General features: G+C 37.2%; 1 protein-coding gene across 1 annotated transcript in view; it reads left to right on the forward strand.

Annotated features, from left to right (window-relative positions):
* Positions 1–16,488, forward strand: part of MAN2A1 (mannosidase alpha class 2A member 1) — a 190,852-nt gene that overhangs the window by 28,737 nt on the left and 145,627 nt on the right. Inside the window, exon 4 of the mRNA XM_066273982.1 lies at positions 14,607–14,778. Coding sequence (XP_066130079.1) covers positions 14,607–14,778 — 172 coding nt within the window. The remainder of the gene's footprint in view (positions 1–14,606; positions 14,779–16,488) is intronic.

The raw sequence follows: 16,488 nt of genomic DNA on the forward strand, positions 1-16,488 counted from the left end.
TAGTTGCAGGATTTTTTTGGTATGTACTTCCAAAGATTTTTTTCAAGGACTTACTAATTCTTCCATTTAGTCTTTATCCCAACTTCTCAATTTCATTACTGTTATCAGAGGAAGAACTTTTCATTTAGTACTTTGAAGGTTTTTTCCTTTATTCTCAACATTTATTTCCTACTTGTATTCTTTTTATTTTTATTCATCCTACTTGTATTCTTTTATGCTAGTTTATTGTCATGTATTTCTTTCTTTCTCTTTGTAAGACAATAGAACTAACAAGTTAGTGTCTGGACATGTGATTTGGCGAAATGTTTCTGTGTGCACAGGTGTGCGTGTCTTTTCTGGCTGTGGAGGTAGTCTGGGAGATAGAACTTGGATGCTGACATGTTTAAATTTCCAGAATATTTCATTTTAGTGAGCACAGAGGTATAAAATATATGAAGTCGATACTGTTTTTTTGGAAATTTGTCATGAGCATTACCATACATACATCAGCTTCTGACTTGATTTCTTTGGTCTTAATGTTTTTATCTTTTTCTACAAATACAAATAAAATATTAGTTTTATTAACCTTTTTTCTTATGTGTTGCATCATCTTCCTTCTTAATGTTAGCCTATCCCTTCAAGTCCAGACTCAGGGATGACTGGGCATCGTGGAAAGACTGCAAGGGGATTTTGAGCCAGGCAGAATGAGGCAGGCATCCTGATTGCTGTTTACCGCCAGGTATTCCTGGGCATGTGTATTTGTGTATCTGTAAAATGGATCTCACATAGGTTGAGTAGCATCTTAAGCAGGAGTTAGTACGAAAGGTGATGAAAATCACATCTAATCTAAATAGTACCAGATTAAATAGTATATTTGAGTTAGGGGGTGCATGGTACAGAACAGAAAGGGTTTGTCCACCTTGTGCTAGCAGAGCCAAATGCTAAAAACTAAACACTGGGACTTGTATTGGAGAAATATTGGCTATTTTATTCATGAATAGTGCCATAGGAGAATGAGAAGGTAATGCTTAAAAGCCTGAACTTCTTGATATTGTGTGGGTTAGGGGTTTGAGATCATGCGGGGAGCCGATTGGTCGAACATGAGGCAATGAATCCTCTCTTTATGGGTTTTTTTTTTTTTTTTTGTATTTTTCTGAAGCTGGAAACGGGGAGAGACAGTCAGACAGACTCCCGCATGCGCCCGACCGGGATCCACCCGGCACGCCCACCAGGGGGCTACGCTCTGCCCACCAGGGGGCGATGCTCTGCCCCTCCGGGGCGTCACTCTGTTGCGACCAGAGCCACTCTAGCGCCTGGGGCAGAGGCCAAGGAGCCATCCCCAGCGCCCGGGCCATCTTTGCTCCAATGGAGCCTCGCTGCGGGAGGGGAAAAGAGAGACAGAGAGGAAGGAGAGAGGGAGAGGTGGAGAAGCAGATGGGCGCTTCTCCTGTGTGCCCTGGCCGGGAATCGAACCCAGGACCCCTGCGCGCCAGGCCGACGCTCTACCACTGAGCCAACCGGCCAGGGCCCTCTCTTTATGGTTTTGAGGACAGCTTCTTTGAGTTCTTTTCTAGTGTCCTTCTGTCTGGTCTCATCGGAAAGTAGTCAGAGGGTTGTTCCACCTAGGGCTTTGGAACTGAAGCGTAACTTGGACCAAGATGTTATCTTTAGCCTGCCAGAGGTCCAGATCCTGTGACCAATAGTCAGGTCCAGGCTCCTGTCTTCTGTTGTCTCCAAGATTGCTGATTATATTATCGAAGAATGGCTAGGTGTGGGGTGGGGTGGAGGTAGGGAGGGAGGGAAGGAGAGAGAGATAGAGAGAGAGAGAGAGAGAGAGAGGGAGACAGAGGGAGAATATGGAGGGAGAAGAGGATTTCTAGAGCTAGGATTTAAAACTAATCAGTGTCATAAGGACCCTTGGTTTCAATATGAAAAACACATTTTTGTTTATTTCAGACTCACATTCAGTGAGATGAGGTGCTTAAACTGCACGAGGGATCTGAGGCTACCTGTAGGACTATAGATATTTTTTTCCTATAAACTTTATTTGCTCTGAAATATTCTCATGGTGAGTGAAATAGTATCAAAGCCACTTGTAGTAAATGAATTGTTCTCTCTTTTCTCTGTCAATCATGTTTTGTTTAAGTCTTATCATTTAATTGTGTGATGTGATTTCATTATATACTATATTTTGTAGGTTTATAAATATAATTTACAGTGTGCCTTGCAAGTCTTCATGTGAACCCATATCTCTCCTTCCTTTTTAATTTTTAAAGATCTTTATTATTCTTTCCCCTTTTTTATTCTCCTCATTTTCCATGAATCTTATTTCTTGTTATTCTGTAGCATGGGCAATTAATTGTAATAATAAAATTTGTTCTTTACTAGGCACTGTGCCAAATGTTTTATAAATATCAACTGCCTCCAATAACCCTTGAAGGTTAGTGCCACTGTTCATGATGAGGGTGCTACTAACCTGCCAGGCTTGTACCACACAGGTGGTGACACCAGAATATTTCCCTGTCAGTTTACCTGGATTTGCCATCTGAGTAAACCAGAGTGGCAGATCACATATGTCTACTGTTACAGTCTATCCTCATTGTCTAGCTCTACAATTGGCATATACTAATTGCTACTATATAAATGTAAAGCCTTTTACCTACCTCTATTCCCCTTGACAGCATTCTCACACAACACACACACATACTCCACACTCACAATCCCACATAGGCACACATGTAAATATTTATAGCACTTTTGCTGGGTCTCGTCACTCGAGTGTAAGCTCAGTGAGGACTCAAATTCTGTCTTATTAATCATGGTATCACCAATAGAACAGTAACCAAGCACATAGTGCAGACTCATTCAGTTAAATGAGACAGTGAACAAAGGAATGACTGCAGATTCAAATGATCTAGTTGACCTTGGCCCATGATATTAACTCCCCTCCTTTTCTTCTTCCCGTCACCTACTTATTCCTATTTCTGTAAAAAATGCCTTATTTAGAATGAACTTTGTAATTTTTAATACCAAGAACAGATGATACCAACCTCGTCAAGGGCAGGGACTATGTCTGTTTTTCAACTTTGTTGGGTACACACTGTGGTCAGTGCATTGTTCTGTGAGAAGACATCCCTAATCACTGTTTCTGACTGCAATGAAGGGATATGTCTATTGGTATCCTAGCAACCACAATTGAATCTTTTTGTCTTAGTAAAAGATGTTAATGACCCTTATCCTCAGGCCCTTCTCCACCTAAGGAAAAAGTAATTGTCAGAAACAGACCTTGAAACCTTTATAATACTATTAACCAGTATCACCCCAATAAATTCAATTAAAATTTATAAAAAAAATACCTCTTTAACAATAACAACAAAAAACTAAAGCAATTTTTGCTATGAAACGAAATTCTGGAGAAAAGAACCCACTGATTTTTCTTAAAATTTTCATCAGTCCTTAACGAATATAAAATTTAGATAAACTAAGTTATTCTGTGAAAAACTGAATCATTCAGATCGTGAAAAATCACTTTTTCATTGGAGAAAAAGATAGGTAAGTGTACGTGCATGACAAAGCAAATGTGACTCTGCAATGGGAAGTCTTTGTGTAATACTCCTAAATGAAAGTGTAATTAGGTAGTTTACTCTCTAAATGAGATTTATAGAGGTTTGTTTTTATTTTCTGCAGCAACAATTTAAAACCAGCTAGCTCAGTTGTTTGTTTTATAGTGGAGTTTTGTCCGTTGCAGATAGAAATATTTGCAATAGGGGTATTTTTTTTATATACAGATTTCTATATTTAGTCCTCCTAACTTAAAGAATTTTGGTGCTGTGCTTTTGTATATGTAGATATTTTTCTTTTTGGTTCACTTTAATATCTCACAGGAAAGATAAATTTCAAATTATGTTTATATTTTAATAAAATTTCTAATTATGTCTTCTTTCAGTCCAAAAGGACATGTAACAGTTGTCATACAATATTTTGTATGGTTTACACTAGTTAAAAGAGAATTGGAAAAGAATTATTAAGTAAATGCTGATAACTTTGTACTGTTGAGCTTTTGAAAGTTTTGAATCATGGACCGTGAAATTAAATGTTAGTTGATTGATACATGTTCATGTTGTATTTAATAAGCTGATTAAAACACAATTACAGCACCTTTGTATCTACAATCTTAATTCTTTGCTTCCCACTCGTTAAACTGCAGACATATTTAGGTAATTTTCCTTCAGAGAAATCACAGTGTGTAGAGAGAAGATAAGGTGTACTAAATGAAAAGTTGGACAGCATGTTGTTAGTTAAGCAATTTGTAAAATGAACATCAATAAATAATCCCCCATGTGGTATGACTCCAAAATAGAAGGCAGATCTAGGCCCTGGAGTCATACCACGAAATAAATTTCTTTTGTGTATTTGCAGAATTTTTATTGATTCAAATGAGTGATTAGGCATTTTTGACTTTTTTTAAATTAAGAAAATAGATTTTTGCATTTAGTATTATATGATAATTTGAAATGAGTTTATGTGTCCCTAATCTTTAAAAAGTTTGTGAAGAAGAACAAAAACATGTGAGGACATCACAGTGTAATGTTATTTTAAGGCTTTCTGTTCAAATATTGTTAAGCACAGTCAGAAGAAGCCAGTTCTGCTCAGCCATAGTTGAGCAAGGCCCCTGTAGAGACTTGGAACACTGGCTGGCAAGGGCACCTGCTGCCAAGTGAAATATGATGGTTGGGAGAGGGAGAGATTTGTGTGTGGGCACAGTTTGGGAAGTACTTTGTTCTGTTTACTTACTGTGGGATAAAGTGAGTTCTTTAGTTTTGGCTACTGTGAACAGGGAATTTGAGTTTCTGGAGCTAAGATATTATGAGGAGGAGCTGAGAACTGTCATTCATTGCCTGTTCTGTATCAGGGAAATGTTCAGTGTGTATTACTTCATGTCCATTCTGCAACCCTGAAATGTGGTAAATTAAACCCCCTTTATGAGGGGAGAGCAGCGAGGCTAAGGTAGGCGTGGTGGTAAAGTCTTCCTTCAAGGTCATTTAGTCAAAAATGACAGAGGAAGGTGAGTTGCAGCTCAGATTTGCCTGATTCTGAGATCCATGTTCTTGCTTTCTGTTTACTGTACTGCCTGTTAAGGTACTTTATTAGCCTGACCTCGGGTGGCACAGTTGATAAGGCATGGACCTGGAATGCTGAGGCCGCAAGTTCAAAACCCTGGGCTTGCCTGGTCAACGAACATATGAGAAGCAACAATTATAAGTTGGTGCTTCCTGCTACCCTTCCCTTCTCTCTCCCTAAAATCAATGAATAAATAAAAAAGAAGATATTCAGTTTAAATAATTTCATTCTTCTTGTGTTATGAGCATTGGCTAATTTAGCACATTTATCTGAACTTTGGATTGTTAATAGGGTTGCCAGATTTACCTGAAAAAGAAAAAGAAAAAGAAAAAGAAAATCACAGGCTGTTCAGTTAAATTGGAATTTCAGGTAACAATGAAATTTTTTTGTGTGTATAAGTACCAAAAAGTATCATGAAAGTTACTTGTACTAAACATTTATTCATTATTTACCTGAAATTTAAATTTAACTGCTATATCCTATAGTTTGTATGGCAATCTAATTGTTAAGAAAATGGTTGCATTTAAGATAAATATATAAATGGTATTTAAGAATTGTCTTTTTAAGAGCTCTCTAGAATTGGTGTAATGAGGTTCTTTTTCTAAAGGGGAAAAATCTATCTGGGCTCTGACTGGGCTGCATTTCTTAGAAGCACTATGTGAAGGAGCACTTAAGAGATGTAGGTGGTCATTAAACATCTCCCAATTCCCTGATTTCAGTTATTTTTGTCTGTCTTTCAATCCTGAGTGCTACAGGGTTCACCAGTGCCCTGATTATAGAAACAATTGCTAGGTCTTATGGGAATTTACTATGTTCCAAGCAGTGTTCTAGCTATTTTACGAATGTTAAATCCCCTACTGCTCTCCACAACTTCCTGACAAAAGTACATAGATAGTACATCTTCATTTCCTAGATGAAAACACTGAGGCAGAAGAGAGGAAAGTAATGTGTCTGTGGAAGGGCTGGGTTGGAACCTAAGCCGTCTGAACGGCTGTGAAATCAGAACTTGTAACCTTTATTTAATGTCGCTTCTTCTGGATAATATTTCTGAAACCACAGGCAGAGCTTCTAGGAGGAAAATCTTTTAAGTGTTTTCAAGCTAAATGTCATCTATGATAACATTGTTAATCATATAAAACATTAACTACTATTTTGCAAAAGTTGACATCTCATTGCACTATTTCCTCTCCTTTTTTTTCTCTTCTGGTCTATCCCTATTGAAATGGATATTTCTATCTTTAAATACTACAGTAGTACATGAGATGGTGAGTGGTTTTCCTCATTGCTGCATATTTTATGATTAGAAAGTGATTTAGAAGCAGTATTTTCCAGCTTTTAAAATATTCCTTCCAGAAGCTTTGATAATTTGCCCACTATTTGCCCAATCATAAGGTTCCGTAGCCTCCTCACATATTCCGAGAAATTGCTCAAAGGAAGTCAGTTTTTTTTTTATTTATTTATTTATTTATTTATTTATTTATTTTACAGAGACAGAGTCAGAGAGAGGAATAGATAGGAACAGACAGACAGGAACGGAGAGAGATGGGAAACATCAATCATCAGTTTTTCATTGCAACACCTTAGTTGTTCATTGATTGCTTTCTCATATATGCGTTGACCGTGGGCCTTCAGCAGACCGAGTAACCCCTTGCTTGAGCCAGCGACCTTGGGTCCAAGCTGGTGAGCTTTTGCTCAAACCAGATGAGCCCGCGCTCAAACTGGCGACCTCGGGGTCTTGAAATTGGGTCCTCCGCATTCCAGTCCGATGCTCTATCCACTGAGCAACCATCTGGTCAGGCAGTTTTTCTTTTATTTCTAATTGTTGTCTCATGGTATAGACACTTTTCATGATTTCAGACCACCAAGCTGTATTGGGGAAAGATTTATTAGGCCTGAATTGTCCTGGTTTGGTGTGAGTCCTTAAAAAGGGAGGAAAATAACTTGAGCACGAATTTAGAAATTATTATGGAGGTTCTCACAAATATCTGTCAGGTATCAAGGTATGCAGGTCATTAAAGGGCATTTAGAAAAAGCAGTACACAGTTGGGTAGTATATGTATCCAGCTGCAGGACGAACAAATCCCCAGCAGTCCTAACAGTAACGCAAATGGTTCTTATGGTGTGGGATAGAATTTCTAGTGACAGCATCTTACCTGGGTTCAGAAAGTGCTGCATCTCTGGCAAAGTAATGGAAGTGAAGCTGATATTATTTGAAAACTATTAGATGACACTGAATCACCTGGGAAAAAAATGGTTTGGTTATTTTGGAAACCTGAGTCCAAAAGCATTTAGAAGAATCAGCAGGTTTCCAAACATTCATGGGTCTTTGGAAAAACCTGACCTTGATCCTGGACTCTCCCACTCCCCTTCTTGGAAATTTTACTGAGTTACTAAGTTCTCTTATTTTGCTTTCTTGGCCTCCTATTTTCCTCTGTTTCCACTGCAATTCATTAACCTTTTTTTTCTTTTTTAGCAGAATTATTGTAACGGCTTCATTTCCTGTTTTTCTTCTACTTTTTTATTTTAATCCATCACACTCACGGAACAGTTATTTTTCAAAGCACAAAAAAGAAAACCCTTTCTCCTAAGTTTATAGTAAGAAAAAAAAATGATTCAGGTTACCCGTGATCTGAACCCCATTTCTATTGTATTTCTCAACACATTCTCACCATGGAAGCTGCAGTGCAGCTGTGCTCGGCTGCCTTCTGCTCCCTGAAGTGGACGTGTACCTTCATGGCTTAGTGTCTTTTCCATTTGCTCTTTCCTCAGTTTGGAGATACCACGTTTCTCTCTATCCAGATGGTGACTAATCTAAGAATCTCTCTTCTTTCTTTCTGGTAGGAATTTAGCATTTCTTTATTCTTACAGCATTAGTGCAGATCTTCAGTATAGAATCCGTTTCTATTTAGCTTAGTTTTATTGCTTTGCCCATATTAGACGCTTGGTTTGTGTTTGAATGTGTAAAGCAGAACACAGTGTTAATTAAAACTCTTTCACAGTTTATTAGTGGGGGTAAGCAAGCTTAATTTATAATAGAAATGTTGGAATTAAAATTAATCAGCTGCATATGTGAATTATGGTAATAGCAATTAAGATTGTATATGTTACCTTATTGTAGGACTGGATGTTGCAGTCAAATATTGAAAGATTTGAGAAGTAATGGAAGAAACTTATTGATAAAGAATAACATTATTAAAATAAAGAAGCTTTCTTTTTTATGAGCCCTATTTGTATTTATTTTTAAATTTGAGAATATTCAAATGGAAATAACTTGAAATATGAGTTGAATTTTTAAATGTTTATTTGCATATAATTATTTGCAAAAAGTCTTTTTATATTTTCTTAACAGTTGGTACATATTTAACTTTTGAGTGAAATTAATGTACTCATTAAAAAATCATTATTTTACTAGTTAAAACCATAACAGTGTAACAATGACTTAAGGGACATGCCTTTTTTGAGATATGTATTTTAAGTCATTTTAAGGCTGACAGAGCTTTTTCAAATATTAATAGAAACTTAAAAGATATCGGCTAAAGATTATTAGGTTAGCATCAGAACAGTGTATGATATTTTTTACCTTTGGCTTCATTTCTAGTTGAAGTAATAAATTTGCATGTATACCTTTTCAGTTCTTTTGGCCATATGTCATCATTCATCTATCAAATGCTTATTGAACTCTTGCTATTCCGTACCAGTACTGGATTCATGAGAACTGATTAGTTTGAAGTTGGGGTTGGCACGTTTCCAGGCCTGCATCTGAAATTTGCAGGACCTGGGGCAAAAGTACACGGAGTTACTCAGACCCTATGTCTAAACATTTAAAAGTTATAAATCAAACTAATACATTGCTAACTAAATTAGGTCCTTTCCACCTGCCTTGAGGAATAACTCAGTGATCTGGAAAGTCACACGTGGGTTTAGATTGTTGGGGCTCCAGTTGCCCACGGGAATTTGGTGGTGTGTGGGGATAGTCACTCTATGGGGCACCACAATCCCTCTCCTAGACCTGGCTTGTCAAATAGGAGGGTGCTTGTGGCAGACACACCAACATTCCTCCTCCACGCCTACAAACAGCAGCACCTTGGCTACTACTCGGGCTCGGAAGGTTACTACAATACATGCAGGGTTCACTGCCCTGACAAGCCAGCTTGGGGCTGTTTGGACACTGATTTCTAGATGCTGGTACTCAAAAGGGCAGGGCAGGGCAGAGCAGACACTGGATGGGCATGTTCTTTGCCCTTTGGATTTATTATGTGGAAAAGAACGTTGTCAGAGGAAGAATAAGAGACTCTTCTAGAGCTCAGAGCTCATGGTGGGTCACTCTTGCTTAGGTCCTGAGGGTGATACTGTGTATGTTTATGAGCCAAATAAAACTAAATGTTCCTTAAGAGGATCAAATCTCTATATAGTCTCTAGCCTTTGAAGCTAGCGGGAGTCCAAAAAATTTTTAAATGTATGATTTTTTTTCAGTGAATGGTTATTAATGTACATATTATTTTTATGTACATTAAAAATAACAATAGAGTTTTCAACTTTAGAACCTAAATTTTATGATAAAATAATGTTATCAAATTTGGAATTATGCCTACTTTATAGAATTTCTAGTTATGTACTCTTTGTTTTAAGTATTTCCCCATTTCTTTAAAAGAGTGATTAGCTGCTTTAGGGATGATAGTGTAGTTAGATTGCAAAAGACTAAATGCAAAGGTTTCTTAATGCTGTTTTAACCCTCATTCAATCTCCAAGCGTATTAAATGGAAAGAAAAAGGCTCTGAATTGACCACTTAAGTGTCCTAAGATGATTAAATCTAGCGGTTAAGAATATAATTTTATGTCACAAAATTTATCCTGTAGAACTTTTCATAAAATATTGTCTTTTTGATTGGGCTCATGATAATATACAATTGTAGTTTTATAGTAATTTAGAAAAAGAAAGAGCCAATTCAATGTAAAAGGGAATACTTAATTACTCTATTGTATAAGAGCAATAAAAACTAATTTACTGTTATATTACTCAATATTGAGAGCTTCAAGAGGCTTTCAGTTCATTCTTCATTAATTGTGCTATATTGTTGTGACATTAGTTTCTATTATAGATGAGTTTTATGGAAGGCTTTTAAGTGGACATCTCTGAGCTTGTATTTTGGCTCACTTAAATGTCTTTGACATACCTTCTGCATGATCATTGAAGGGCAAATGAAGTGTTGAAGACAATGGATTAATCAGTCACTGTAATTCATTTATGAAAACTCCCGTGATAAACTACTCTTTGAAATGGTCTTAGTTCATAACAGAGTATAACTGATATAAATAAGTAATTGTACGTTAGAAAAACCTTTTACTGATTAATCTTTATAAATGCTATTCTAAATTTGCCTTTCATGCTAGGTTACTAGAGTTGTCTTACTAATTTAATTTTAGAGGCATTTCACTGCTTGTAGCTCTTTTCTTTTTTAATTGTGTTGATAACCAAATCATTAGAGATTATTTTTGACCTTTGTTAAAATTTAGGTGATAGGTATGTGTGATGTTTAAAAAAAATAATTCTCATAGAACCAGTCAAATAATTTACATGATCCTTACTGCACACATGTAATGATAGCATGGTACAGAAATAGATGTTATTTAATATACATTTGCTTTTGGCTCAATCTTACAATATGAATATAGATGCATATTTAAAATAAGATAAATTTTAAATATTACAGTGGCATTTGTTAAAATAAGTTCTCCCCACATTACAGTTTTTATTTTTTGGATGATGATAACACAAGTTTTTTTCTAGTACTGTATTAGTTTTCTAGGGCTGCCATTAAGAAAGTACTACACAGACTAGAAGGCTTATACAACTGAAATTTATTTCTTAACATTTCTGGAGGCTAGAAGTCCAAAATCAACGTGTTGGCAGTGTTAGTTTCTTCTGAGGGCCTCTTGTGTTGGCTTGTAGGTGGCCGCCTTCCCCCAGTGTCTTCATAGGTCTTTCCTCTGTGTGTGTCCTGTTGCCTTCTCTTAATAAAGTCCTGTAGGATTAGGGGGTCCACTCACATGATTTCAGTTTTTTCTTTTTTGTATTTTAATGAAGTGAGAAGAGGGGCGGTGGGCGAGGCAGGCAGACAGAGGTGGGCGAGGCAGGAAGACAGACTCCTGCATGCGCCCAACCGAGATCCACCCGGCCTGCCCACCAGGGGACGATGCTCGGCCCCTCTGGGGCATTACTCCGCTGCAATCTGAGCCATTCTAGCACCTGAGACGGAAGCCATGGAGCCAACCTCAATGCCTGGACCAACTTTGCTTGAATGGAACCTTGGCTGCAGGAGGGGAAGAGAGAGAAAAGGGGGGGGGAAGAGTGGAGAAGCAGATGGGTGCTTCTCCTGTGTCCCTTGGCCAGGAATCGAACCCAGGACTTCCACATGCTGGGCCAGTGCTCTACTGCTGAGCCAACCGGCCAGGGCCTCACATGATTTCATTTTACCTTAATTACCTCTTTAAAGACTCTGTATCCAAATATAGTCACATTCTGAGGTAGTAGGAGTTGGGGCTTCAGCATAGGACTTGGAAACAACACAATTCAGCCCATAACAAGGGCATAGAATGAATTCTATGCAAATCATAATTTTGAGCAACCAATAACTTTAAGATGTAAAACACTTATTAAAATTGTTATTTCTTTTTACTTTGATTGTGGAGATGGGGAAGTGACTAAAGACTTATAATGATAACTATCCTATTACTAAGAATAGCAGCTAGTATTTATCAAGTGCTGTGTTATATACCAGGCTCAGGTCTGAGATATATGAGGTTGTTTTTTTGTTCGTTTTAAATTTTTATTAAATTTTAATTTATTGATAATATGGATTCAAGTGTCCCACTGAATATAACTCCCTCACCCCCACCCCTCTGTCCCTTTTTATACCCCCTTTACCCCTCTACCCCTAACTCCTCCCTTCCCTCTAGGACTGTGATGGTGAACCTTTTTATAAAAACTGCCCACTTTTGCAGTGCTGGTCAACCTGGTCCCTCCCACCCACTAGTGGGCAGTCCAGCTTTCATGGTGGGCCAATCCCAGCACCATTTGGTTGCTCTGCTACCGCCCACCATGAAAGCTGGAACGCCCACTAGTGGGCGGGAGGGACCAGGTTGACCAGCACTGCAAAAGTGGGCAGTTTTTATAAAAAGGTTCACCATCATGGCTCTAGGATTTGCTGTCCTGTTATCTATATCTCTGTGTTATGTATATATATTTTCACTAATATCTTCACCTTCTCTGATCTCATTTTCTCATCCTGCTTCCTTTTGACTGCTGTCCCTCTGGTCCCTGTGACCCTGCCTCTGCCTCTATTCCGTTCCTCAATTCACTTTGTTCATTAGATTCCACATATATGTGAGATCATATGACATTTTTCTTTCTCTGCCTGGCTTATTTCACTTAGCATAATAATCTGCAGGTCCATCCATGCTGTCACAAAAGGTAAGATTTCCTTTTTCACAGCCGTGTAGTATTCCATTGTGTATATGTACCACAGCTTTTTAATCCAGTCGTCCACTGACAGACACTTGGGCTGTTTCCAGATCTTAGCTGTTGTAAACAATGCTGCAATGAACATAGGGGTGCATGTCTTTTTTTGAATCAGTGGTTTGATATTTTTAGGATATATTCCTAAAAGTGGTATAGCTGGGTCAAAAGGCAGTTCTATTTTTAATTTTAACAGGTACAGGCTTTTAATTTAAACATGGAAAAGTTGAATTATCCAGGTAGTGATATTTGGTGAAAAGCACCTTAAAAATGCCATCGATCAAGAAAGTCCTATAAAGAATAATTTATACTGCATTCCTACTTGGCTCCTAGTTTCATACCTGTCACTTCGTAGGTGCTCAGTAAATAACTATAGAATGAATAAATAGATTTCAGTTAAAGCAAATGAGAGAAATATAGTCATGTTGGCAATACCCTTTTCGAAAGCTCATATTTGCATTGTCAAATCAGTTGTATTGTCTTCTCTATCATAACCGGTTTTTATTTTATTTTTTTCCAAAAAATATAGTATACATTGACTATTAAGGTAATTTCAGAGACAAAATAAATAGAGCCCTTATATTTTAGTTTGCCGCATGTTTGAGGCTTGGAAACAATAAAGCAATAGTTCAGCCTGGACATAAAGACATATACCTCCCTGTAGGATATCCTAGATAAGAGGTTGTTTTCCAGAGGGTCTACATTGCTTGTAGGTGGACTTGGTAGCCCTGTATGCTTTTTAGTCAGTATATTGCTTTAGTACTCTGCCGGATGGGGCTATGTTGGAACCTATGAGTCTTGTCAGTAATGTTTCTTTATACTCAAATTGTGGATGTCTTCAGATAACATTTCCTGGATATTTGAGAAGTAGCAGGAAAAGTCAGGAGAACTAAGTTATCAACATCTACAATTTCCTTTTGAGAAAACTTTACATAGATGTGTGCATATTGTTCAATTAGTATCAATTTGTGCAAGCAAAAAATGGCATAATGAACAACCTTTGGAAACTAATACCTATTTTTGGCAGAATACTACTTGGTCTTCATAATAGTGTTGTAATTACCTTATTGCTCTGCTGCGGCCTTTTATTTATTTATTTATTTTTATTTTTTTTGGTATTTTTCTGAAGCTGGAAACGGGGAGAGACAGACAGACTCCCGCATGCGCCTGACCGGGATCCACCCGGCACGCCCACCAGGGGCGATGCTCTGCCCACCAGGGGGCGATGCTCTGCCCCTCCGGGGCGTCGCTTTGCCACGACCAGAGCCACTCTAGCGCCTGGGGCAGAGGCCAAGGAGCCATCCCCAGCGCCCGGGCCATCTTTGCTCCAGTGGAGCCCCGGCTGCGGGAGGGGAAGAGAGAGACAGAGAGGAAGGAGGAGTGGGGGTGGAGAAGCAAATGGGTGCTTCTCCTATGTGCCCTGGCCGGGAATCGAACCCGGGTCCCCCTCACGCCAGGCTGATGCTCTACCGCTGAGCCAACCGGCCAGGGCCCGCTGCGGCCTTTTAGATACAGTTTGTACCTCTGGTTTTCTTTTTCTCAGTTTGACTTACTCCATGAGTGGGGAATTTTAAATGTGCTATGAGAGGATGAAATTTCATCCTATATTATGAGAACAGTAATGCCAACTTGTTCACACTGTTTAGATTTTTAAAATAAGAAAATTCCTTAAACTAGAGATAAATTATAAATAATTAGATACTATAATTGTTAAGTATAGATAAATGCTTTTTGGTTTTAGGTTGTTTTTCTAATTTGTATCTGAATATGTGCAGTATTATTTTTATAATTTACTTTTTAGTGACTTTTTGAATCTCATGTTCATTCAAATGTAATTTCACTAGTTAAAAACATTTGTTAAATTATTGTATATGTCTGTCTGTATGACTGGTATATCCATGGATATCCAAAGGTTATACAGTGGAGTATGACTGAGTTGAAATCAGACATATGAACCAGACCTTTGTGGTATATTTTTGTCTTGATTTAGGTTGGTTGAAGACTTTCGATGACTACTTTAGAGAAAAGACTCAGTATATTTTTAATAATATGGTTGTCAAGCTGAAAGAAGACCCGCGGAGGAAATTTATATGGTCTGAGATCTCTTACCTTTCAAAGTGGTGGGATAACATAGATACTCAAAAGAAGGATGCTGTTAAAAGGTTTGTTTTTAAACTTTTTTTTGGAGTTTGGTAATATTAAACAATTGTCCAGTAAACAAGTGTTGAAGTTGTAGAAGGTGAAATTCTTTGTTTTACATCTGAAACTTAAAGTATTTTTTCACATCTTTGTTTCCTTGATTCTGGTTCATCTCTGAAAAATTGACTTGAAACTTATCATTGAAATCCTTAGTTTCCAACTTGGTTTTAGAAATGCAAGTAGTAGGTTAAAGGGACTTGTTATATATATTTTTTAATTTTATTTTGAAAATTAACTTTAACAGGGTGAACATTGATCAATAAGAGTACATAGGTTTCAGGTAAATGTTTTTATAGCATTTGAATTGTTGACTATGTTGTATATCCATCAAGCAAAGTCAGATCATTTTCTATCACCTTATATTTGTCCCTCTTTACACCCTTCTCTCCTTCTCACTCCCCCCACATCCCTTTCTCCCTGGTAACCACTTCATTTCTAGACTTGATATTTTAAATAGTTTTTGAAACATATAATCAAGGGGACTCCGGGGAAGGTTTTTTCAGTGTGTTCTTGCTTCTTCAATCTTCTATATAGGAATATACCAATTTCTCTGCCTGTTCATCAGTAATATATATTTTTTTCTCTAGAACCTTGACCAATTTGATGGTAGAAAAACATAATTTTAAATTGCATTTGTGATGAGTAATAATATTGCATATTTTTCATATATAAACAAAGCATTTTATAAATTGCTTGATCATGTAATTTTTCTTACTGATTTGTAATGATCTTCATACACACACAGATCAGCCCTTATTTATCCTCAAATGTTTCTTTTCTTAATTCTTACTGCTTGATATACAGACTTTTAATGTTTTTATGTAGTCAAAGTGATTAATCTGTTTTCTTGATATTTTGCCTGTCATATTTTAAAATGTATTTCCTAATCTGGAGATCAGATGAATAGTCCTCTTTCCCTAGTTTAATTTTTTACCATTCACTTTTTAAAGTTCTGAAATTAATATTTTTAATGTGCTGTGATGGGAGTTTCTGTTCACTGTATCTTCCTCCTCTCTGCTTCCTGGATATTAAGGATTATTTTAGCATGTATTGCTTTCTTTAACTTACTTAGTATCATATATACAGCACTTACTAAATGCTGTGTTCTAAGTGCTTTACAAATGGTAACCGATGATCCTCATAAGAACCCTGTGAAGTGGGTACAATGACCGCCCACATTTTAGAGATAGGAGCACTCACTGGTGTTTCAGCATCACCCAGCTGGAGGTGCTTCACTGGTATGTTGTTTGGTCCAGCCTGTCAGGCCCGTACAGGCTGTTCACTTTCATATTGTGCTGCTTCTGGAAGATTTAAGTAGTGCAGTTAAATATGCATTGATTTCTGGATTTTTCTGACCTCTTTTATGGACTTTTCTATTTGACTGTAATTCTTGCAACTTTATGATGTTTTATTAACTGATAGTTGAAATCTCTTATTGTCTTTCTTTATTGAAAAATTATTTTAAAGAGTGACCACTTGATTTTACCAATGAGCTTTAGAATTAACATGTTTAATTCTTCCTACCCTATTAAAAAGAGGATTTTGATGGGAATTAACATAAACCTTTAAAGGTAATTTGGGAAGAACTATTTATCCATCATTAGCCATTGGAGCTCTTTTTTTTTTTCTTTTTTTTTTTTTAGAGAGACAGAGAGTCAGAGAGAGGGATAGAT

Source organism: Saccopteryx bilineata, chromosome 4 (genome assembly GCF_036850765.1).
Source record: "Saccopteryx bilineata isolate mSacBil1 chromosome 4, mSacBil1_pri_phased_curated, whole genome shotgun sequence".
NCBI lineage: Eukaryota > Metazoa > Chordata > Mammalia > Chiroptera > Emballonuridae > Saccopteryx > Saccopteryx bilineata.